Raw genomic sequence first — 25,617 nt, 5'->3', positions numbered from 1 at the left:
ATCTCTAGTTTGTAAACGGAGTTTGTGTTCTCTCATTAAGAGCACTGCTGTCCTTTGGCCTTCTAGCATGTCTGCTTAGCATTTACTCTTACCTACTGCTTTCCTTGGTTGATTGACAGTTAAAAGTTAAGAGTATCTTCTCTCTGGCATGGTCTGAAATAACAGCTGCAATAATTTTCTCAATTTCCCAAGAAAGGTAATGTTTTCTGGCAGCAAGTGGCATATACTAAAACTATTTTTAAATTTTGCTTTCTATGTTAAATTGTAGCTAAATTAAGAGGTAGAAAGAAGTGACTTGAATAAATTCAGACTTGACTCTGAGCCAAATTGAATCTTATGTTTGAAAATGTACATTCTAATTAAAGCATCTGACTGAAATAGCGACAGTGGTTGTCATCACAGCCTTACTGTAGCAGAATCCGTGTTGCCCTTTCAATTACAAATTAGGTCTAGGAAATGCAATTTGAGAATTAGTTTTTCTTGAAAGGATTTACAGAAGAGTTTTTAGTCTTTTGGTGGCCTCAAAATATTGTACCAAATCTTGAGCCTTTGCACCGGGGAGGAGTGAAGGCCAGGATGTCAGCCTTGTCCAGGTCCTTTGCCTCAGGTCACGCACTGCGGACAACCTGAGTGGCAGGCTTTATGAGGAGTGGGAGTCGTGCCTAGCTCACAGGGTGGCTGAGAACTGATTGTGCCCATGTGCCCAGCACATTAGAACTTGTCCAGTATTTGGCAGTTCTTCATATCCTTTTTGCACCAAGGTGGACCTGACTCTTCTGTGAAGTACCAGTTATTCTTACCAGGCAAAGGAGTCCATTCTGATCAGTATCCCTACCAGGAGAGGGAATTTTCTTGATCCCACCCTCATTTTGCCAGTAAGGAAACAGGGCCAGTGGGGGGCACTGGCCAAGGTCACACAGCTTTGCTCTGACATTTCTATTTAGATACCAATAGCCCTCTGACAGTGAATGAGGCAAGAAGTGTTTTCCAGAGATGTGGACTTTCCAGAATGTGGACATTCCATATAGAGTCTGGAATTAAACATGTCTTGCCATGGGCAGACCAGGGAAAGAAACAGTGAAGACATATCTCTTTTGTCCCTGCTTTGTGACAGTTAGGGAAGGAGTGTTTAGAAGTCCTTGAAGCACTTCCCGGTTCATAAAATCCCTAGGTGCTCGAGCCTTTGGATAGCCACGTACTGTTTTCCCTGCCAGTCGCCTTGGGAGGTCAGAGCCTAGCCCTGGCTGCACAAGCCTTGCTGTCCACAGCTTTGCAAGTGGCCTCACTCTCCTAATTGCCCACTAGGGTATTTTACTTTCCCCATCTTGGCTTCACTGACACTTGATCACTGCCTCCCAGGCCACGTTCTCCCTGGCCTGGGCCTCTCAGGCTGTGCCGCCTCCTCCATTGGCTTAAGTGTGGAATCCTCAGAAATGTACTCTTGACTGCTGTCTCACCTCACCCCCTACACAATTCTTGAATGGGTGTACTTCCTGTGGCTTCAGTTATCACTTAGTATGCTTTCTGAGCTCTAGACCCACTGAGTATCTCCCTACTCGAATTCAGTGAATGTGTCTACTCTGACACATTTATGGTTCCAGGTGCTGGTACCCTACTGTGCAGGTGCTTCCAATACCACTCCTGGCTTAGAGCAATGTCACCAACCACTGAAGCCAGGAACCTAGGAGCCATTGTACATTTCCCTTTCACCTCTTATTTCTAGAATCCAACTGCTTCTCTACACTTCCACTGCCTGTGCCCTAATGTAGGCCCTCATCACTCCAGTCCCTGGACTGTTGAGACTTCTTCCAGCTGGTCTCTAAAGTGTCCTTGTCCTTCTCCAGATGGCTGCCATAATGCTAAAAACAGTTCAGTCATTTCCTGTTGTCACCTATGACAAACTCCTAAACTCAGTGTGGCTACCAGGGTCCTTCACGGTCTGGTCTCTTACCTCTGGCTGGGCCCTTAGCCTCTGTCCTGCATTCTCAGATGGCCCCACCTCCCTCCCTCTTCCACCCCTCTTACACTGTCCTGGCTTTATACAGTTCTAGTACACTTATTTCCAAGTCTGTCACCTGCCACACTAAGCCTCCTGAAGACACCCAGCATTATTCCTAGTGCATAGGAAGTGCTCTTTAACTGCTGTCTGATGAGTGATGAAATGAAGAGACCTGCTGTTTTGTTTCTGCAAGACAGTATATTAGTCACCAAGTTTCATCTGTCAGGGGCTGACCAGGGCCCTCGTGCGCACAGTTCAGACAAAGGTGGCTTGCTCTGTGCCTGGAGAGCTGGTGTGCAACCTTCCGGGTCTTCACAGTACACACAGCTCCTCTCTTGCTGCCTATTTGGCCATGGCCCAGCCTGCTCAGCTGAACTGTCACTTCAGGGCAGCTGCTATGTCACTTTGCTAGGACTTCAAGGTAAGACAGGCAACGTTTTGGGAGATGAATCTGTATTGTGACTGGCCAGGGCTGTACTGCAGTCCTTTCTGAGATGCAGACTGGATGCCTTCCAAGTATAGTCTTGCCAAGGAGCTCTGGGTAATTAATGCTGTTTCAATAGTGTTATTAGTCACTGATCTGCAATGGTTACTGAGGGCATGGGTGAAATATTCAGAAAGCCTTTTGAGGTTGGTCAGGGAGTTGTTTTTGATACCCTGTCCTGCATTAAACAGACTGACTTCTAGCCTGGAAAGTTACCCAAACTTAGCTCTGCATTAAAACCATAATGCACAGGAGGAAAAGGAACCTTGTAGCATAGTGGCAAAGATTTTGTGGAAGCTTTGTAAAGTAAAACCTTATGGCCATACTTTATAATTAGGGATTTAAAAAAAAAAAAAACTGGCTGGTTAGCTCAGAGTGCAGCCTTATAACACCAAGGTCATGGGTTCAGCTCCCCAGACTGGCCAGCTGCCAAAAAATAAAATTAGGGATTTTAGAACCTAGGAAATGGTCAATTGGAGGCTAATGCCAATTCTTAATGAAAACTGGATTAGTTGTCACAAATTTAGACTGGCATCATAAAGGCAAATAGTCGGTGACTCATAGGCTGATTCAAACACGTGTTCTCTGGGCCAGCCCGTGGCTCACTCGGGAGAGTGTGGTGCTGATAATACCAAGGCCACAGGTTCGGATCCTTACATAGGGATGGCCGGTTAGCTCACTTGGGCGAGCGTGGTGCTGACACCACCAGGTCAAGGGTTAAGATCCCCTTACCGGTCATCTTTAAAAAAAAACAACAACAAAAAATCAAACACATGTTCTCTGGGAAGCATGGCCCCAAGTCTCCACTATGATCCCCACATTGCTGCACCTCCCCTATGGATGCCTGCTGAGTCCCCGCGGTGCAGCCCAGCACCAGTGCAGCAGCCGCCAGGACCAAACATCCTCCCCGCCGGCTGACTAACCCTGACTGCTGTCTGAGGGCGATCAGCGAGCAATTGTCGCTTTCCAGCCATCCGGCCCTCGGCCTCTGCGATTTATTAAGATACCATTTAAGGAACTTTGCATTCAATTATGAAACATTTTTCAAGTTGGACACTTGTACATGACTGCAGGCGGCTCCAGGTTCCCCTGGCGACTGTGTAGTCTTCCCCGGTCCCTCCCTGCTGTTTGCCAGCCGGCGCCCCGCTCCAGCATTGCGCACCGAGGTCGGGTTACGCCGGGCTTCATCGAGTCCCCCCACCTCCCGGGATGCCCACCCCCGGGCCGGGGGGCGGCGCTGCGGCGGCGCGGGGCGGGCGGGGCGCGGGCGGCGCGGGCAGCGCGGCGGCGGGCGCCGGGGCCGGCATGGCGTGGCCCTGCATCAGCCGCCTGTGCTGCCTGGCGCGGCGCTGGAATCAGCTGGACCGCTCCGACGTGGCGGTGCCGCTGACCCTGCACAGCTACTCGGACCTCGAGAGTGAGGAGCCGGGCCCGGGCGGCGCCGCCTCGCGCAGGGGCGCGACCTCCTCGGGCGCCCGGGACCCGGGTCGGGACGTGCCGCTCACTCAGTACCAGCGAGACTTCGGCGTGTGGACCGCACCTGCCGGGCCCCGAGATGCGCCGCAGGGGCGCGGGCGAGGGGCGGCCGGCCGCAGGGGTAAGCTCTCCGCGCCCTCTGCGCCCGGCGCCCAGGGGGTCTACGTGCTCCCCATCGGCGACGCGGACGCGGCTGTAGCAGCGACCACCTCGTACAGGTACGGGCTGGGGCCGCGGGGGAGGAAGCAGAGGCCCCGAGCCAGGAGGTGAGGGCGGGTGGGAGAGAGCTGCAGGCGGCCTCAGAGGTCACGCCCTGGTCCCCTGGCGCTGGGGCGTCGCCTTCGTTGCTCCCCTCCTGACGAGGCGCTGGCCCCTCACTCCCAGCCTGCGCCTTCCTCGGGCAGCCTTGTGGGAAAGGCCTGCCCCCCACGGAGTTGAAAGCGGCTCCTCTTTAACTTCCGACGGGGGGGGGGGGCCCAGCCGGACTCCCCGAGCTCCCTCTGGTCAGTGCCCTCTGAGGGGGCTTTGCTGGTGAGGCCCGCGCTCATGGTTCCGAGTGGGTGGTCCCCTCAGGATACCACTGAGTGACAGGGCTGTTGACTTGGCTTCACTGTGAGGACAGGTCTGCAGGCCCTCCGCACCCCTACCCCAACTCTGCTCCTGGACAACTGAGGGCTTTCTTCCTCTTTTCTCTTATTACAAAAGTAATTCATACTGTAGAAAAATAGAAAATTACAGAAATTAAACAAATAATATAAATATCCCCCTAATCGCTCCCCGAACTGGTTGTTTTTTACCCTTAACGGACATATGCATATACATTTATATATTCATACACGGTTACATTCTCACTGCACACATTGTTTTCACCTGTTGTGTATGTCTGTCCATGTCACTAGAAGTTCTGCTACAACATGAATTGTAATAAATGTGCAGTATTTTATCCTATGGATATACATCTGTATCTCCAAATATTATTTATCTACTCCCTTATCATTGCATATTTAGGGTGTTTCTAATTTGGGGCTATTAAAAACACTACTGTTCCTTTGATTCAGCTCTTTCACTTGCAGGTATCCTTGAAGGTGGGGTGGGAGCTCAGGAGTATAAGGTACACGGAAACATGGTACAGCAGGAGAGGGGAGCAACCCCATTGTCCTGCTGATGGAGGGGACTGGTTCATTATAGCACTGCATAGCATGAGATACTGTGAGGCCCTGCTGTACTGACAACGGAAGATCTTATATACACGTCAAAAAAGCAAGGCGCAGAACAGCATGTATGCTACTATTTGTGATTTTAAAGGGGTATTAATATACACACATATGCTCATAAGCACAGGATACCTCTGCTGGAGGTATGAGAAAATGGTACCTTTGGGGAAAGGAACTTGTGGAGGAATGGATGTTGCCCAGGGTGGAAGACTTTTCACTCTATTCTTTTGAATCAATGTGTTTTTTTGTGTGTGTGGGTTTTTTTTTTTTTATTAACATGTTCATGTATTACCTATTTTTTTGTTAAGAAAAAAAGAGCTTTTGTGACAAACATCCTTGTAGCTACAACCTTTGCTTACATCATAATTTATTTGGGATAAATTCCTACCTGCAGAATGAAAAGGCTAAAAGGTGTGAACTTTTCCTCCCAATTATATTATTATTATTATTATTATTATTATTATTATTATTTTTTTTTTTTTTTGTCTTTTTCGTGACTGGCACTCAGCCAGTGAGTGCACCGGCCATTCCTATATAGGATCCGAATCCGCGGCGGGAGCGTCGCTGACGCTCCCAGCACCGCACTCTCCCAAGTGCGCCACGGGCTCAGCCCCAATTATATTATTTTTTAAAGCCAACTGTATCGAGGCATAATTTTCATATAGTAAAATTCATCCATTGTAAGTGTTCAGCTGGATGAGTTTTGACAAGTGTATCCACCTGGGTAACACCACCATTATCAAGACAACATAGAACATTCCCTCTCCCCAGAAGGCTCCTTTACAGGTCTGCACTTTTTAAGGAACTTGAGGGCAGATGGAGGTTGTGGGGTGGGTCTTGTATTCATTGACACGTGCTCAAGCTGAGCTGCTAAAACTTGAGTGGGACTGTTGGTGGCAGGACAGACATGAAACACAGAGCTCAGGCCCTAGCTGGGGCTGTGGACTGGCCTGACTGCCATCCGATGGGGACTTGAACCAGCTGGAAGGCCTGAATAATGAGAGGCCTGGAAGGCCAGAAGTCCTGGGTGTGCAGCGTTCCAATGGCTGATGTCCCAGGTGCCAGAACCAGGACAAGGGGTGGAGCTTGCCGGGAGATAGCTTCAGCTGTGATAAGGAAACACTTTCTCAGAACTGTCCCACTGTGGAGCGATCTGCCTTGTGTGGTGCTGAGCTCCAGCTCACAGGGGCTGTTCTGGCAAAGGCTGAGCTGTTAGAAGTGGTCCCTCAGCCATGTAGCACGTGGGGAGTTTGAATGTCCTGCTGGGTCCTCCCCACTCTGGTGACAGTGAAGGTACTAGTGATTACTTTCCTGCTTTAGCACATGCCAGACACTAGGCTCAGCACTTCCTGTGGACTAGCTCCCCAAGGCCTCTGTTCAGTGACTGCTGTCCCCACTCTACAGATGAGGAAGCTAAGTGGCTGGCAAAGGTCACAAAGCTCCGAATGGCAGAGAAGGGGGTGGAATTCGAGTCTGTCTTGCCTCAGAGACCAAATCTGTAGCCCCCACAGATTGTCATCCCCTAAGATGCTGCCTCACTTCCTGGTGTGTATGCCCGGGCAGGTCACTAGGCCTCACTGACCTTTCCCTCATCTGTAAAGCAGGGATAGCAAGAGCTTGGCTGCCCAGACCCCTACTCCCTTCCCCCACAACCCCTGCCCAACTTGGGCAGAAACACAGGATCACCGTTGAACTTGACTCCCTGAGTGCTGCACCAGTTGGCCTCTGGGACCTCCCACCTGCTAGCTCTAGGAACTGACGTGAACAACCTCATCCTGTCTTCTGTCTTGCAGGATGTACTTCATCTAATCAAAATGTTTAAAGAAATCCAGAAGGCAAAGAAAACGAACAGATCCAGGGACCCCAAAGATATTAGAGTAGATGCGTGGCCACTCCTGACCCAGGGCCCTTGAGTGAGTGCCCAGAGATCCCTAGGCCTCAACCTCTCCACCCCAGCAGGTCCTGCCTCGCCTGGCTTCTGGCCTCTATGTGAGAACTGACCTGCCTTGCTTGCCTGACCAGAAGGGCACAGCAGGTCCTGCCCACGGCCAGCCTGGGTGCCTCCAGCTGATGGGCTCCTCCCGATGCCTTCCCTCCAGGATTCTCTTTGAGCTGCTCAGCGCCTTGGGCCCAGGTTCTAGCTCCACCCACTTGTGGAAGACAAGTCCCTAGCTCCTTGGTCATTTCCCTCCTTCCTTCCTGGGTAGGTCAGTTAAAGGGCTACTATTAAAGCCCTACAAGACTTGACTCCCACGTTTCCAAATGCCCAACGAGAAGGCTCATAATAACCCTGCACATGGATCAGTAGCACCTTCACTTTTTAGCAGAAGAAACTGAGGCTCAGAGAAGTTAAGGAACTTGCCTGAAGGCACATTGGGCTCAGAATCCAGGCCTCCTGATCCTCAGTTTAGGGCTCTCTGCATTGCCCCAGGCAGCCCCTGCCCCTTGGTGAGAGGGATTGCAGCCCTTAGGGTCCGGCTGAGGCCCACAAGACACGCATGATACTGGAACATGCTTGCAACACTGCACGGGGTGCACAGTGGACACAGCTAGCCTGTGTTTTTTATTAGTCTTCTTAGCCTGAGCCATTAGTCAGCCTCCTTCCTCTCTTGCACAATCACCAGGTCATGCTGATGCCATCTTTGGTGTCCCTCCTTATGCCCGCGCTAGCCCCCTCTCTGACCTGGGCTCCTCTTCCAGCAGCCACTGGGATTGCTCTAGCCCATGGCTCTGGTCGCTTCCTGCTCTGGGACCCCCTGCAGCCACCTCAGGATAGAGGGTCAGACTGCCAGATCCAGGGCTCAGCTCAGGCATGAGAGGTAGTTTAGGGACAGAAGGGCACGCCCAGGGGAGGACCTGCCTCCCCAGGAGAAACAGAGCAGCAGATGGTTCAGACAGCTGGTCTTCAGAACCTCGTGGCTTCAGAAGCAAGAATGACCTGACAGGGCCCTGGCTCAGCTCTCCTCCCAGCACCCCTGAGCATCCCCGAGTGCTGAGTACGGACAGATACGGCTGCTCCCTGCCACGCGGCACCACGTGGCCTGCCCAGGGCCCCAGCTGTGCTGCTGCCAAGGAGAAAAGGCAGCTTTGTTGACCTCAGGGACTGAAGCCCAGCCAGAGCAGTGTCCAGCTGGGCTGCCATGGGACCAGGCAAAAGCAAGCTGGTGCATGTGTGTGTTGGCCCTGTCCAGCTGGACGCTTTCCCATAGAGCATCACCTCTGCCAGGTGCTCTTGTGGACATAGGACCTCTACCTGCCTGAGCTCACTGTCTAGCAGGGGAGCTGGCAGAATTTAAAGAAGTCTCTTTTGTTCAGAGAATGGAAGAATTGAGTCTTTTCATCAGGAGAAAGCTATTCCAAGGACATGGAGCTAGGCCACGCCAGCTATGTCACTTCCCTCCTGGGAGCAATGTCCCCCATGCGGACTACCCTACCTCTCTGCATGCTCACCAGAGCTCACAAATCTGCTCCCTCAATACGCAGGCTGTGCAAAAGCCAGGCTGTCCTGTAGTTTTCTGAGATGGTCACTCAATTCATTCTCTTTTGTATGAGTTACTAAGAGAAATGAAAAACTAAACGGAATACTGAGTCTTCATGTTTTCTTCTCAGTCACAGCCAGGTATGGAGGGCCTTTGCTGTGCTGGGTGCTGTCCAGACTGGCACCTCCTCTGGATATAAGTGGCCACCAGTGAGCTGGACTGGAGGCAACCAAACTTCATTGGGCCTCTGGGGCCCCTCAAAGTGGCCTGGCTTCTGGATGGGCAACTGTGGGAGAATTTCGGGGGGGCTTGGAGACAATGTAGGGAGCACTGGGGCTTGTCTGTCTCCAAGGCCCAGCATGTACCAGGAGCTGGCAGCTTTTGGATGAATGAGACCAGGTGCTGATGAGCCCTGCTCTGAGTCCGTTGCTCACCTGCACTGTGAGAATATTTCCGCTCCTACTTTGTTAGGTGATAGGGCGAGCCCAGTTGCCCTGGCGGAGCACTCAGAGGTGAGGGGCAAGGCAGCCCCAGGCCTGGTTTCTCCCGAGCTGGGCCTGTCCATCTGGAGAGAGAACTTGCTCTGCCAGTTCTTCTCAAGGGATATAAAGGACCACCTGGAGCTGAAGCAGTATCTCTGCAGTGGGCAGGGCTGTGACATTACAAGAAGCACAGGGCACAGAGCAGTGTCCTTTAAGGGGTCAGGGGAAGGGATGGCTGAAACAGTGCCAGGTTGTAACTGTGTTCTGTATTTCAGACAGGAATTCCAGGCTTGGACTGGAGTGAAGCCCTCAAGATCCACAAAGGCAAAACCAGCCAGAGTCATCACAACCCACACCTCTGAGTGGGACAGCAGCCCTGGGGCCAGCTTCCAGGTTAGCCTGCAGTGGGTGTTGCAGGGCCAGGGGGTGTGGTTACAGAAAGGCCTTTTTTCCAGGGTGGGGGTTAGGAATCAGATTTTGATGGTGTAAAATGGCATTATGGCCAGGGACAGCAGCACCCAACCAATCCTCCCGAACAAACAGAAAACCAAGTACTTTTTTGTCATTAGCCAGGCGGGTGCCCCTCTAGAGTTGGCTTCTCTGGTGAGCAGGGTGTCTCTGCCTCCTAAATCTCAACCTTACCGTTGACCACTGAGCACTAGTGACCAGCCCTTCCTAATACTCAAGCACTTGTGTGAGAGGGAAGGGAGGTGGGGACTGTTCAGCTTCCTGATTCCACCTAAAGGCAGCTTCAGGGAGCAGAACGGACAGTCCATGTGACACTGCTCACTGGGGTAAGTTTCCCCATCGGCCCCTCAGGTTAGTAGTCTCAACTCCTGGAGGATGAAAAGGATGGGGGGGGCATTTTTTTCCCAGGAGCTGGAGGTTGGGGGCAGGGGGTGGGGAGCTGAGGAAAAGGCCCACTGACGTGTGGCCACATTTCATTTACCAGGTCCCCGAGGTGAGGCAGAAGTTCACTCCGAACCCCTCAGCCATCTTTCAGGCATCGGCTACCCGGATTCTGAACGTGTGACTGTCTGTGCTGTGGAAATTGTGGCTGCTGAGAGGAGCACTGAATAGGCTCAGGACCACCACCGCCAGGGCCTGGGCGTGGGCGCAGCAGGGCCCTCTGCCGTCAGAAGGGCACAGCCACCTCAAAGCTGCCACTGGGGCTGCAGGCCTGGCGTGGAGCAGAGGCACAGGGACTCGGCACCACCCAGCTCAGCTCGGCCTCAGCCATCCTCTTCTTCCTCTAGAAGTTGTGGAAGGCCTCACGTGTTTTCAAGTGCCATTTGGCCTTCCTTCAGTTTTTATATCTGAAGAACTTGAGGCTCAATTCAGTTGTGAACTGAATAGGTCCATGGGGCTGAGGAGTATGGACATTGTCAGCTCCTTGAGTGAACCAATAATGTCCATTTGGGTGGTTTTCCCAGGATGCATGATAATTTATTCATTTTATAGTCGATGATACTCCAAAGTGATGTCCTTGGAACTTCTGCAAGTGGCCCCACGTTTAAATTGTAGAAATCCTAGGTTATTACCTGCACGTGACTCCTGGTGATGCTGAGTACCCAGGAAGAAGTTTCCAAAAGAAATGGAATATCAACCATAGGGCTTCAGTTTCAAAGACAGTTTCTTTATAGCCAAGGTGATCCTAATGCATTAACAAAACATTTCTTGGGATGGGTGAAGTATTGAATGAAGAATAACACTGACCCTTGTGGGAGGTTTCTAAAGACTGAACCCCACATTTTATTACTAATTTCAGTTTTTCCCCCTAACATGGGTGAATAGAAGGGCATTACCATATACACTGGCTAAGAATTTTGAGCATCTTAGGGAAAGTGGCATTTGCCTCATTCCTTGAAAGACCTTAAAATGTCTACACCAACCCTTACCCTCTCACATGTACAGTGACTGGGAGCTCACCGCCTGTTGAGGAGGGAGCTCATTGTCTTTGGAAAGCTTTCTCCTTTCTCTGTTAAGTTCTGGTCAGCATGGCTGTGTGGAGCAAACCTGGTCCTTTCTTTGCACAGCAGCCCTCTGAACATTTGCAGGGGTTTGCGTCCCTTCGTAAAGATTAGAGGCACAAGCATGGAGTTTTTTGTAAGGAAACCTAAGGATTTCCCCTTGATCTTTCTTCCTCTCCAGCCACAAGTGGCTCATATTCTGAGGAGCATCTAAGCCACAGGCGGTGGCACTCAGGTTTCAGAGCCACTGCGGACACAGGTGGGGCTGTGCTTCCAACTCAGGCTGCCCTGGCAGCGTCCCTCAGCGGTGCTGGCTCTGGCAGGCACAGCCCTCCCCCTCATGCCAGCAAAGGCAAGGCTCTGATGAATCACTAAAGGGAAGGACCAAAACCATATGCTTACACAAACGGTTCTATTATTTCATTGGTTTGCATGTGAGGTGTTTCTAAGAGACTGCCTGCTGGGCATTCTGTGGGAAATGAACAGATGAACTGTACAATCTCAGATTTTACTCAAATGCAAAAATGTACTGTTTCAATTTCTTAATATCTTTCTTAAATTATAAACATGAAAGCCTTCTCACACTTTTCCTTTTATCCTGTCTCTCGGTAATAAGGACTTTGATGTAGCATGCCTGTGCTAGCATGCTTTGGAGGCTTGTCAACCCTAAGCACTTCTCATTGTGGGCTGTAGTCTACACTGGTGTTATATGTAGCATTTCACAGAACGCATCGACCTTCCCTCTTTCACTTTACCCATCTCTCCAACCCTCACCCAGGAGCCTAGGATAAATGGCCTGCCTTTGAAGCTTGTCTTGGGCTCAGATACCATCAGTGTGAGCAATTTGAACTTCCGTTTTTTCATCTGTAGAGTGAGAACACTACCACCAACACCTTGCTGGTTTGCTAAGAGCATTTGTGTTTATGTGCAGAGTGCTTAGTACAGTAAATAGCCAACAAAGCACAGCTGTTAGAATTATTTTTTCCTGCCTAAACACCCCCTTCCCACCTCCCCAAGGAGCCAGCTCTGTTCCCATCTGTTGCCACTAACATTCTCCAACTTGCTGCCTGCCCTGTACTCACCGCCAGTCACCACCCCCTGCCCTCCGTCACACTGCATGGCTGGCAGTGCTCTTCCCTCCCCAGAGCCTGCCTGGGAAGCCCATTCATTCTTTTGCCATGAGGGACTGATCAGCTCTGCTGCTTCTGCCAGGACACACCTGACCTGCGCCTTCCTGGCAATGTGTTGCTGTGGTAACAGTTGAAGTCCCCACACCCTCCCTACCCCCTGCCTTCAGACAGGCCTGGCTTCTGGAAGGCAAACTGCATGGCCTGGGAACCTTTCTGCAGTGTACAATAGACAGCTTTTCACAAAAACCCTAACTCAACAGCCTTCCTTGTTAGGCTTCACTAATGATTACATCTGGGTTCAGAAGAAACTCGCACCCACTCACTCTAGGTCTGAGTTAGCCTAACATCATCTCAGGTAGTGACCCAAGAAGCAGCTAAGACCACAGTCTCAGCCATGTGGTCCCATCCCTTAGCTATCTTACACATGTGTATAATACACACAGATGAAGACAGGACATGCACTGGAATATTAACAGTGATTATCTTTGAGAATGGGGTCATGGGTAATTTTTACTTTTTTACATATTGGCAAAATTTCTAGAAAATAAGCATTTTTGTATTAATTCTGTAAAAGTTTTTGAAAATAAAAAGCAGTTCAATCTGCTAGCTACTTTCAGCCAAAAGCAAGTGTTTTACATTAATTATTCCAGAACCACAGTTACCACTGCAGTAGTTGCCTCAATGGGCTGGGGGGTGCACTGAGGCCCTTTAAACAAGTTGGGGGGCTCACAGCCATTCAGGCCAAGATCCCACCTCTCTCGTGCTCCATGCTGCAGAACCCCGGGACATTAGACCAAACTCTAAAAAGCAGCTTCAGAGAAAAGGTACCCCAGGGAGACAGAAGAACTTCCCCTTTGAACAGGGTCAAGACAAGGCCCGGAAGCTGACTCTGTTGGCCCCATTCACACAGGGCTCCTTCAGTCACTAACATGAAGCCCCCATTTAAGGCACTGCCTATGACATTGCTCTTTGCTCTGTGGCCCCTGTCAAACCCTGGCTCAGATAATTAACATTCAGGAAGATGAGCCTAAGCATGCCCCAATCCTCACTCCTCCAGACTATTCAACTCTCTCGATTTTGACCCTAAGTGAGGACTGGTCCCCAGAGAGCTACATACTTAGACTGTATCACAATGCCTCCCTATAGAAATTCCTGCCTTTACAGAACCAAAGCTTTCAAAGCCTTTTAGCTCTTATGTTTCTGCACTATTTGTTATTTTTTAGCCATGATAACAGATGGTCACAGCATAAGGACTGTCATAGGAAGAACTTCTTTCCTCCTCAGCACAGACCAGTTTTATCTTGCCAGATAAACCAGTATGTTTCTCTGTTAGATAACAGGAGCTGTTTCCCTCTTTGCCTTGGCTTTGAGGAAACTCCGAGCTCATTTGTGCAGTTTTCCTTTGTCCCAAGCTGTCAGAAATAATTATGTCCAGGGTCAACATGTACCTTCCAACATTTTTTATAAGGTTTTATGTAACTGTAATCCTTCATCTTGCATAGTTGCAAATTCTTTTTGGAAAGAAGTAGAAGAATACATTTAAACACACAAATAAAAATCTATACCTTTGCCCTCTTCTAGTGCTTTCTGACCTGATGCAAAAAGAACCCTCAGTGCTTCCAACTCAGAAAAACCCATCACAAATACTAAAAGATTTATTGTGGCATTTCTGTTACAATTATGTTACATATTATGATACAAATACATTTGAAACATTAACACACACACAGACTGTTAAATCATTTAATATTTCTTTTGCAAAGATCATTGTTAGGCTTTCCTACCTGTAATAAATGAATTTGTTTTCATTTGGATCAAATCATTCATCTGTAGATCTCACTCATAGTCCACTTGCTGAACGAGTCTATACACTTGCTTATCAACCTTACTTATATGTAGGTCATATAGAGTATTTGAGCCTTGGGTACTAAACTATTTCATTAAGCCAGAGCATACGCTATGCCTGACAGAACAGATTCCTTCTGCATTTGCAACCCTCAAATGCTGAATTAAAAAGACAGATTTTATCCAGTCACCTCCCTGCCCTGCCTTATTTTCCCGACTCAAGCATTTATGAGACCCATAAAAACATGAATTATGTTGCTTGGATAAGTTTGACTCAATTTTCAAATTTTTTTGAGCAGAGTAAAAGCAGGTTTCAAACTGAGAATAAGTCTTTCCTTGGCCTTCCACACCGGCCAGGTAGGAAGACTGGGTAGAGTACTGTCAGTGGAACTGGACGTCACGCGGTGGCCCTGCCAGCCTCCCTCCTTCTGCCTGCTCCTCCCTCCCACTGAGGGGCTTTGTTTGGGCACAATCTATTCTCACTGCTTCTGAGCACTGGCTTCCCTGTCTCTGGGTTGGGCAGTTATTTTTCCAACTTTAAGGCACTCATAGGTGTTTCTTTTAAAGACTTTTCTTCTTGAGGGGAAAAGCTCAACAGAGAAGAGCAGGATATTAAATCCATGGGTAGGACCAACAATCCCAGCACAGCCTGTCCAGGGGGCTGCGCCCGACTGGCCACCACCATGGATTCAGCAGCAGAAGCTCCTGCAGACCATGCAGCAGCTACCTGCTCGGCACACGGGTGTACAGCTGGTACGATTCTGCCAAGTGCCTGGGGTTTGTGGATGTTGTCTCTTACTAACATATTAAGTTTCCTGGGCCACAGTGAAACCTCCTCCTATGCTGAGATCTGTCCATCCCTGGACATTGCTTTGACACTGGTTGTAGTAATGCTCCTGTGCTCCGTGAAGAGAGAATCCTGCTCCGTCTGCAGCCTTGCAGGCCTTTGTGGTTTCACATGCATTACCTCTGCCTGCAGCTGACCCCTGGGCTAAGAGCACAGAGGCCAGGCAGGAGCAGAGAACCACTCGCTGAGTGCTGCCGCCCAATCCCTTGTCAGGGTGGCTGCTGGAGCTGCCTGGAACCCCAGCCCACGGGGCAGGTGGGATTGCTAGCCTGCCAGACTCATTTTCCATTTCCTGGGGAATCAGGCCCAAAGTGCCCCCCGAGTATACCCAGAAGAGAGAAGGTCCTGGCCCAACTCTGAGACCCCTTCATGGAGGCTTTATACAGAGTGGAGAAATGGCAGCTGACAAAGCATGCGTCCACCCTCAGCTTCACTCCAGAAACAGACTTCTGTCCTGAAAGGATTTCATCTGGAACTGAACACTCTGGCATTACACTGGTTTAGGCAGAGGCAATGGTTCAGCAGCCACGATACTCTGAGGCCCACAGAAAACCACCTCCTTCCCCAAACACGAGAGTCACCGCGGTTCCCATGCTCCGGATGCGCCTTCAAATCCCGCTTTTCTAGGGGCAGCTGCATTCTGTTCACTGATCCTCGTTCAGTACCCCCATGTGCTTGTTTGTGAGGAAGTCCAGGAAGGGAATGTTGCAAATGGCCTGATGAATATTACTCACAGAAATTTCTTTGGGAATCCTGGTCCAAAAAACAAAGGGTATTAGGTGTAATTCTCTTAAGTATATCTAATAATTTATTTACCCAAGGGACTATCCCCTGCACAGGCCTTATGGAAGGGGACAATGATGAGTGACAAGGCCTGGCTTAGGGCGACTGTGGGTTAGGGAGAGCAAGGTGCATACTCTCTATCTTCCCATTAATTCCTTGCAATTTTGGCAAGACATCTGGTCTACCCTCAGTCACAGACCTATTCAGGGATCAAATATGACTTCCCAGTCACAGGCATGAGAAAGATTTCAAGTTGGTTGAATGATTAAGAAAAAAGACTGAGAACTGAGGAAAGAGAAAAGCAGTAAAGTGGACAGAAGAACAGAATGATATGTTTGTAATTCAGTCATAGCAGACTGAAAACTGAGTCAAAGCACCACAGAACTCTGGCACCATACTTCCTGTCTCTGGAAAGATAGGAGATGGAGTCATGCCAGGCCAAGTGTGATGTTAAACGTTCTCATCCAAAGCACCCAAGTCGCATCATCTCCAGAATTCGGGCCACGGAGGTGAGCAGGGCCATGGAAGGCACTCGGCTCATCCTGGATCTCAAGCAGGAGAGTAAGTGGCATGACTGGAACTCACTGTCCCCTTCCTTTTTTCTAAAGACTTCTACGTTATCTGATGTAGTATATTCCTGTGAAATCTGACCTAATCTCTGACTTAGGCCTCTTCATGTCCTCAGGTACTTTTTTACAATTTTATAAATTTACGACAGCCTTTAGCATAATGGGATAAAATAACATTCGTTTCCTTTGAAGGAAAAGCAGGATGTGGCCTGACTACCATTTTATCTATCATTCTTTCAGGGCTGGGAAAAGAGTGAAATTCAGTGTCCCAATCAAAGATAATCAGAGCCAGCCAAGAGTGGTGGTGAGCCCATGGGCTTCAGAGCCACTGAGACCCGAGTCTGAATCCAGGTTCCATCACACACTTGCTGGGAAAGCCAGGAAAGATTATCCTTCAAAGGCTAGCTTCTGATTTCTAAAAAGAGAATAAAAGTTTTGCAATAAAAAATAGACTAGGTAATATATGTAATGCTTGCTATGTCTGACACGTAATGGACACTGTTTTTATCTTTAATTGTTATAAAGTGTAATGAAGCAGAGTCCTAGGTGTCTCTGACTGGGAAGACATAGACCTCTGGACAAGGCTGAGCTTTCACAACCAGGAGGTTCTCTCAAGATGACAGAGCAGACCCTTGAGTTTGTCTGGCTCTGAGGATGTCCCAAGCACTGACAACTCCATCGACTACCGGATTGCCCTTCATGGGCAATTAAACTGTTAGAAAACACCTACACCACCAACTTCAGAGACAACAGTACCTGTTGTGAGATGCTGTCTGGTATCCAATTGCCAAAGCCTGTCTCATGATATCACTCACGAGCTGTTCTGTAGCCTACAATGGAAGATGCTGTTATTCTCAAAAATGGTAGGAAAGGGTGCGTCTTCCCCATGATCTACTCCAAACTTTTGAAACAACTGCAACTAGGGATTAAAAAGTCCTTAAGGAAAAATGAAAGGTCTGAATACTAAACCACAAAAGATAGAGGACATGACTCTGAGAAATTATGAACTGGGGTAATTTTCATTAATCAGACAGTGTTTTAAGGAAAACAGGTGAGGGTCGCTGCTGAGGTATCCTCGTTACTAGAGGAGATCCACCAGGAAGGAACTGGTGAGCTAGGATCAGGCTGGGTAAAGGAGCTGTGGCTTTTTCATCCCCTTGCCCAGGGATGGGACAGCTGCAGCTGCTTCTCTGTTCTGACAGGCAGAGAAAACCCCAGGCTTAGTCCTTCCCATCTCCTAATGCAATGAGAGCACTGACTCTCACCCCAGAATACTTCTTAAAAACCACTTGAAATGGCACCAAAAAATCTGTTTAGAGTAACATTAGCACAAAAACTCTTATAGATGCTTCAAGACTCTGAGTTTAGTTCATTTAAAAATCAGAAGGAAAAAAACCACTTAAAGCTTAAGATGAGAAATTTTAAAATCTGTCATCCCTATTCCTTTTCTATCCATGTCCCTTGCTCAAAACAGCCTGGGATCCGCCCGTCCCGCCTGGCTGGCCCCTCAGTGCTGCAGGCCAGGGCAGCAGCTCGTGGCCCCTCTGCTGCTAGCAGGCACCCACCTTTAGGATCATGTCCTCTACCACCGATGCATACACGTTCCTGTGCAGCACCACAGGCTGCAGGGAGATCCCAATCTGCAAAAGCAGAAGAAAGCCATTAGTTCCTACTTCTACATTAAAAACAGCCTCTCTTGGGGCCAGCCAATGGCTCACTTGGGAGAGTGTGGTGTTGGTAACACCAAGGCCACGGGTTTGGATCCTATATAGGGATGGCCGGTTAGCTCACTTGGGAGAGCGTGGTGCTGACAACACCAAGGGTTAAGAACCCCTTACCGGTCATCTTTCAAAAAAAAAAAATAAATAAAAATAAAAATAAAAACAAAAACGGCCTCTCTCCAAACAAGCATACTTCCCTGACACCCAAAGAGATGCCTGGTCGGAAGAAAGGCTCTACAAGCATTCTGGACAAAACTCATAGGAAGAAATACAGAACAACTGGAAGAATATGTTGTCCTATTTTTTCATGTTTCTGACTGACTGTTTATAATGCTATTATTCTGGGGTTTTTTTAAACCAAAATCTGCATGGGAGAACATGGTTGGGACTGGACATGAATTCTGATAGTGAGATCGGCACTTAGGAAGGTCTGGAATCTGTCTGCAAGAGGTGGAGAAGCTGTACTGAGAAATTGCATCCTGCCCCATTTTCCATTTCATCCTGTGAGTGAAATCAAACACTGTCTATCACTTTGGCTCTTGAGCAGCTAGCAGATGTTAAAGAGCTGTGGCTTTACATCAGGGGTGGATAATTCTCTCCTGTACAACGTGGGTGGAGCGCACCACATCTACACCACAGGCAGGGCATGTGGGAGTTATAAAAACGTCAGGGAAAGATTACCTGCTGAAGTAGAACTTGGAAATGTCATGACTTGCCTTGTGAAGGAAAGGGTCTTCTCCTTAGAAAAGGAGATGAAAATTAACAAGCTGTCTATTTCTAGCCAGCTTTGCTTCAAGTCCTGCTCAACAGGCAACCTTTCCACATGCAATTAATTTTCTTGCCCGAGGGCTTTGATGTGAGAAGGTGGGAGCCCAGAGAGCACATCAGAGTCTATCAGGCAGAAAGGTCTGGAGTTTGAGTGTGTGAGACTGAACACCTGAGAATCTCACACCTGGTCTGTGACCTGTCACCGCCATAGGCCATAGCCCCCTACCTTCTGTGTGATGTCACCAATAAATGCAGACCCTGGTGTTGGTGGCAGGTAGACTTTTAGTTCTTCTTGTTTCTCTTCCTGCTCTTTTTTGATGTTTATCTTTAATGGCTCTGAGAGGTTGAGGACGTCCACCTCCTCCTCATTCTCTGGCTCTCTCTTCTGAAACTGCTGCAGCTCCTCCAGTTTTCGGCAGAGGTTGTCAGCAGAGGAGAATGACGACAAGCACTCTAAATGAGAGGCAATCAGTCTTACAACAGCCGTGGGGACAACAGGAGAGGACTTCCAATCCCGAGTAGTCCAATGGTCTGAGGAAGGGGGTAAGTATCAAGGGAGCTGACCTTCTTTCCCACTCTAGAATTCCATGGGTCTAGAATGGTGAGAACTAGTAAATCTTGAGGTAGAAAAGCACAAAGATGGGCATCTTGTATTATGTTATATGATGTTACTGCCATATAAGACAAAACAGTGCATAATTCTGACTTCTGCCACCAAAAACCAGGCAATCTCCCTACCCCCTCAGTATTAATGTCTACACTGATTTCTCTTTATCTTTTAACTCTGGAAAATTTGGAAATGCATAGTGAAGAAAATAAAAATCCCACATATTCTCACTGCTCAGAGAGAAGTACTGTTAACATTTAATGTATATGGTGCACCCAGTCTTTAATAAGGTGATTTATGCAAAGCCTAACAAAGAGTGTTTAGGACTTAAAGCCAGTTCTAGCACACCCCTTCCACTTCACGGATGAGCATGTGAGGTCCAGACCAGGTATGTGACGGGCTTACAGGCAGCCAGCAAGACAGTGGCAGAGCATCTAGCTCCTGGCCCTTTCACTTTTACTGACTGGACTCTAACAAATTAATCAGGCACATTAACAGAAAACCGAGTATATGTAAAGTACTATGGTTTGGATATAGCAGCAGTGAAGCACGGGGATAATCAATATAGTCTCTGCTCTCTGAAGGGCTCAGATATGCAAGTCAGGCAATCCCTCATGGTACTGATGTTCAGTACTGCAGGAGATCAGAGAAAGGAGAGGTCATCCTGCATCAGGCCTCTCAGGAAGCTTCACGGAGAAAATGGGACTTACGCCAAGTCTTAAAAAGACCCCACCTCTGTGTGCCAGGTTCCCTCAGACTGGGAGGTGAAGGTTCTGTTTTTCCACATAAATGGGGCTGGGGGGAGAAAATAACCCTTCTTATTCTTTAAGGTGAAACTCAAAATGCTTCTTTTCTCCAAATACCTTTTATGTCCTGTCTCCTAACCCTGCCACCACCCAGCAGCTCTCTGTTTCATTATCATTAAACACTCAGTTCATTTCATCTGCACATTATTAGCTGTTCACACATGCCTCTAACACCAGGTAGCATACTTTCTAGCTTGGTTTGGTGACAGCGTAACAGATAAGACAAAGGCCCCATCTTCATGGAAACAGGACAGACTTGTCTATAGGGAGTACCTAAGGTCACAAAGGAATAGGAAATCACTTCCATCTGGAGGAAAGGATATGGATTAGGAGTCTTCAAAGAAGAAACAATGCTGGGGAGGGACTCCTAAACAAACTGTGTGCCTGCTGGATGGCATGGGCCAGCACACTCCTGGCTGGGGTACGACACTTGCAATACTTGGGTATGTACAGTTCTGTAAGGATGGTACAGTCCTGGGAGGACATGGCATGAGGTAAACAAAGGCTCTTGCTCTCCACAGCAACTCTTCAAGTCCTCAGGTCCTTGACCTCTGCTGAAGGAAAGCACTGCAGACTGCTGGGGCTGAGGTGGTCAGGGCCACAGAAGGCTTACCTGGCTCACTGTCGATCTGGGTCAGCACATCCTCAATGGAGTCCCCATCATTTCTCAGGCTCTCAGGATCTGGTGGGGTGTAGCCATGGCAGCGACACCAGTGAGCAATGTGCTTGGTTTTGAGGGGAGTCAGGTGGTGAAATCTTGGATTCTTCTCCAGTATTTCTTGTAAGACCTTGCGCATCGTCATTGCTCTTTGCCACTTAAAAAAAACCAAAAAAACTTTTTTGAACCATAATCAAATACTTGAACTTAAAAGCTGCGTATTAAAACAAATCGTGCAGCTGTAAATCACCATGATAACTTGTTAGAAACATTTTTTTCCTAAGAAAAAAAATCTGTGTTACTCCCAGTTTAAAAAAAAAGAAAAAAAGTAATAGAACTTCCACTGCCTCTCATAGAGAAACTCCTAGGTTTGGCCTTTAAATCTCTTCACCCAATATCAACCTGTGATCTCCTACTTCCCTTCTTCCTCATCTTCCCCCAAACCAGCCGCTTTTGTTCCTAACATGCCTTTGCACATGCTACTTCCTGTTCTCCTATCCCCACTATATCTAATACAGCAGGTGCCACACTGTAAGCACTCAATAAATACTTGGATTCATTTTAATTTTAATATTTTGAAATTCATAAAAAATATTGAGAAAACATGAGGGATGTTTCTATCAATGCAGGGAAAAAAAGGCTTTTCAAAGGCCAGTTACAGGTCTTTGAAAAATGAGTCTATTTTAACTGAGGAAGATATTCCACCCCCAAATATTTTAACAAAATATGCTGCAAATGTTCTCACTACTCCATAGGACAAGGTTTATGGAGGTGGCCAGACTGCACAGGTGCTTCAGTTCTTTTCTCCCCACAGGCTCTCAGTGCACATCAAACAGGCAGACATGGGATTACCTCAGCGGCTCTCCTTTTTCCAATGTTCCAGCCATAATACTGCTCCACAGACTTTGCAGAAAAACAACTGGCATCTTCACCTAGAACGCACATACTCAGCAAACTCTGAATGGAGTGGTTATGATTCAAACCCAACCTTATTTGCTGGAGGCATGTCCGATTCCGACAGTTTCTCCAGCCCTCTCTATTGCATACACGCTCCTTACAGGCAAGTCCAGATAAGCATAATACAGAAGGGCTTCTCCTTAAAAGAGAAGGCCTCTCGTTGGTGTACACTCAAAACAACACTCGTCCTGGGGAAATTGACTTCTTTGGCAGAGAGAAGTAATCTACTGCTATGAAGCTATTATAAGTGGAAATGACACTCCACTAGGAGCCCTGGCCTTGCCATGAACTCTCTAAGTGGCCTTGAGCAACCTAAAGCACTTCTCTGGGCTTCAGTTTTTCTCATCTGTAAACAAGAAAGTTGGGAAAGATGGTTTCTGAACTGCCTTCTAGCTCTAATAGTCTATATTTGTATCTAAATTTAAAAAAGAGAGAGAAATTTTTGAGTCTTTTTCTGCTGTGCTGGGAAACTATCATGGAAAGTTTACTTTGAGCTCTTTCAAAATGATCACCTGAACTTCCACTGAGGAAAAAAAGAGATCATTTCTTTGATATTAAAGTTGGAAAAAATAAGCAGGGTGGTGTGTAAGGGCCTACCGTTTACATTTGCCCATGACTGCAAGGGACATGATAGCTGTGTCTGTGTCACGCCTTCCCTCTAAACGTTCATAGAGATCTCGCCCATGAGGATACACCTAGGTATCCACAGCTTGTCTGCCCCTCAGCAAGGGCTGTTGATTCTGTCAGAACGACTGGGGCCGAGAGCAAACAATTCCATCTTGCTAACAATGGGCAGTAACACAGCATTCACTTTTGGAAGTCCTGAAAATCGTGCACTTCCACAGAGTGAGTGATACTGAGTTTTAGAGGAAAGATTAATGGTCTTGGAGTCAAACAGAACTGGCTTTGTATCCTGCCTCACCACCACACATATCTTTTTGTTTTTTGGCAGCTGGCCAGTACGGGGATCCAAACCCCTGACCTTGGTGTTGTCAGCCCCACGCTCTCCCAAGTGAGCTAACCGGCCAGCCCACCCATAGCTATCTTGAGCAAGTTACTTAACCTTGCTTATTCTCAGCTTTCCCATCTGTAAAATGAAGACGGAACCACCTATCACATGAGAGGATGTGATTATGTAAGAGAGTAAAGGCAACAAGCCTGCACATGGTCCAGCGCACTGTAGGCAAATGCTACTTTCTTTCCTTACAAATAAACATTAATAGCTAAAAACCAATGCAGAGTTTTAATTATATACACCAACAACTTGTGATTTACATACAAAAATAAATATAAAAAATTCCTTCTACAGATCAAGCACAGTGAAAACAGTAAAAGTCTATCTGGATGACCAAGATATTGTGAATTCTAAAACACCTGCAAATGAGCTATTTCTCTAGCTAAAGCCTCATAAAATAATAACCGCCACATCAGTATTAACATATTAACATTATTAAATCACTAAGTGATTTAAATTACCTCAATATCCCTAGTTCACAGCTTAAAAAAAATGCTTCAGTAAAATTGTCTTACTTTTTGCAGTGATTAATGGAATCCTCTTTACTACTGCTGTTAAGAGTTGCTGGATAGTCTCTAAATGGTCTATCCTGAGAAGGATAAAAGAAAATTAGGGCAATAAATTAAATACATGTAGCAACTTCTACACACACACACACACACACACACACACACACACACACACACTCTCTCTCGCACGCGCGCGCTCCTTGACTTACAACGGGGTTACATCTGGATAAACCCATTGTGAGCTGAAAGTATTGCAAGTCAAAAGTGTGATTTGGCTTACTATATTTTCAATTTAAGATGGGTTTATCTGGACATAACCCTACCATAAGTCAAGGAGTGCAGTAAATGTGTACTGCTTTCACACCATTGTGAAGTCAAAAAATCCTAAGTCAAGGACTGTCTGTACACGTGTATTTACGTATACATTCCTCCTTTCCAAGGGAATATTAATTTAAAACCATTGTATAGGCATGTCTTTCTTTTCATAGACAGCCTTCTTTTTAAAGAAAGCATGTTCTACACTTAAAAAGAAAATGCTAAGACTAAATAAACAGGTGAGACCCCAGGAATGGCAAATTACGCAAATGTCATTTTATTTTATCTATAGTTTAAAATTAAATAGCAACATAATCTTTTTGCTCTGTCACTGCTGCTAGAGCAGAAAAGTTCTATCATACAAATGCCTATCTTAGGGTTATTACAGTTCATGCTTCCATCTATCATGTTAAAGTGGCTGAGTTTCTACTGTCTCCAGAAGTTTGAGCTACTTCAAAGTATGTGGTCAGCTGTGGGTTCCCGATTTAGAAATTAGAAAACCTCAGGAAGCATTTTTAGGAGAAGCAATGAGTGTGTATGGTCCACAAAGAGGCAGCTGTGTGAAGGTAGGCAGGTATGTGGATACCCAAGTCACAAAATGGTTACACCCCAGAGTGATTGCATCATAGCATTTTCACCCCCAAGGACTCAGTGGAGAAAGTATATGCTGGCAAGCTCAACTCAAGGGAAGTCTGTCATCCCATCGGAGCTTCTAAGGCTACAAATCAAGTGCCACCCTGAGTCCTGTCACTGTATAAAATGACGGCTCTTCAGCTGTGCGTAAAGGTTGTTCACTGCATGGGGACAATGTACACACACAACTCTATACACTCTCAGCTGTCACAGGCATGGTTTTGAAAAAGCAGCATCGTAAAAACACCCAAAGCAGAATTCCTTTAGAAAAGACTGGAATAATTACTTAATGACATAGTTCCCCAGTTCAGAACTTTCTTCTGTTTTCACCACTGTCTGACCCTCCTGAGAGAGGCAGCTTGGCCCGGCTGTTTCTGGTTCAGTCTTCACTGCAAGGGAAGAGCAACAAAGAGAGCTGTCAGGGGCCAGTGGTGGAGGGACACGTGCAGTCAGAAACAAAGCTCTTCCTGTGAAGCTCAGTGAGGAAACTGCCGCTCCAGCTGCTGCAAGAACCCAGCCAAGAGGCTGAGATGGCTCCTGTCATCACACGGCCTCAGACAAGGGAAGAACTGTTAGCTTGGGTCTCAGGGGGAGCAACTCCAGGCTCATGACAAGGTAGGGGCAGTAAAATGGCTTTTTAGATATTTCTCAAAGGGCCATCCTCTCTGCTATGTGAGATCCCTTGCACACTACCCCCTCCCAGCCCCCACTGAACAATGCCACTTTAAAATACAATGCTGGCTTTTTCTAATATTATGACCTTTTTGATATCATCTCTCCAGCTAAGTTGATCAACTTTCAACATTATCTTAGTGTTCTGAAATGCAAGGCAGAAAGCAAAAACTAGATCCACCGTGTTTGGAAATTTCCAAGCTGATAACAACAGGCTTTTAATATTACTAAATCAATTGATGGAAGATGGTCATTTCTCAGGTGCATGTGCCTTCCTTTCCTTTGACTGTCTCCGTCTATCAAAAAACCATGACCACACACTGACTGATTCTGCACCAGCTTCCCTGCCTCCACTCTTCTCCTGACAACTCATCTTGTACATCAGCCCCAAATCATTTTCCTGAAAGACCTTACTGTCATTCCCTGTTCAATAGTCTTCCCGTGTACCCGCCACTCAAATCAAACCGTATGTTTTTGACAGTTCCCCCTGACAAAGATATCCACCCTTTGCCCATTATGAACTTCAAATAACTGGAATCACACAATGCATACTCTTGTGTGTCAGCATCATTTTAGCTATTAAATGACAATGTAATGAGCACTCCTTTATGTCTTTTGGTAGACATATGCGCTCATTTCCAAAAAATGGATTTGCTGGAACATAGGGCAGAGGTTAAC

At 47.4% G+C, this 25,617-nt stretch overlaps 2 protein-coding genes across 7 annotated transcripts in view; one reads left to right on the top strand and one right to left on the bottom strand.

Annotated features, from left to right (window-relative positions):
* Positions 1–3,788: 3,788 nt before the first annotated feature.
* On the top strand, positions 3,789–10,676 carry MAP6D1 (MAP6 domain containing 1). The gene is made up of 3 exons (XM_063075603.1): positions 3,789–4,177; positions 9,410–9,527; positions 10,087–10,676. The coding sequence occupies exons 1-3, from the start codon at positions 3,789–3,791 to the stop codon at positions 10,165–10,167; spliced, it is 588 nt and encodes a 195-aa protein (XP_062931673.1). The 3' UTR covers positions 10,168–10,676.
* A 3,287-nt stretch (positions 10,677–13,963) lies between these two features.
* Positions 13,964–25,617, bottom strand: part of YEATS2 (YEATS domain containing 2) — a 97,339-nt gene continuing 85,685 nt past the window's right edge. For all 6 annotated transcript variants that reach the window (XM_063101453.1, XM_063101456.1, XM_063101457.1 and 3 more), the window contains 8 exons: positions 24,554–24,656; positions 23,326–23,399; positions 21,691–21,770; positions 20,794–20,995; positions 18,994–19,220; positions 17,844–17,918; positions 17,035–17,108; positions 13,964–15,679 (listed from right to left, as the gene is read on the bottom strand). In XM_063101453.1, coding sequence (XP_062957523.1) covers positions 15,571–15,679; positions 17,035–17,108; positions 17,844–17,918; positions 18,994–19,220; positions 20,794–20,995; positions 21,691–21,770; positions 23,326–23,399; positions 24,554–24,656 — 944 coding nt within the window. In that variant the 3' untranslated portion in view covers positions 13,964–15,570. The remainder of the gene's footprint in view (positions 15,680–17,034; positions 17,109–17,843; positions 17,919–18,993; positions 19,221–20,793; positions 20,996–21,690; positions 21,771–23,325; positions 23,400–24,553; positions 24,657–25,617) is intronic.

This window comes from Cynocephalus volans, chromosome 1 (assembly GCF_027409185.1).
Source record: "Cynocephalus volans isolate mCynVol1 chromosome 1, mCynVol1.pri, whole genome shotgun sequence".
Taxonomy (NCBI): Eukaryota; Metazoa; Chordata; class Mammalia; order Dermoptera; family Cynocephalidae; genus Cynocephalus; species Cynocephalus volans.
The sequence above is the reverse complement of the archived record's forward strand: the minus strand, read 5'-3'. Positions and strand labels throughout refer to the sequence as shown.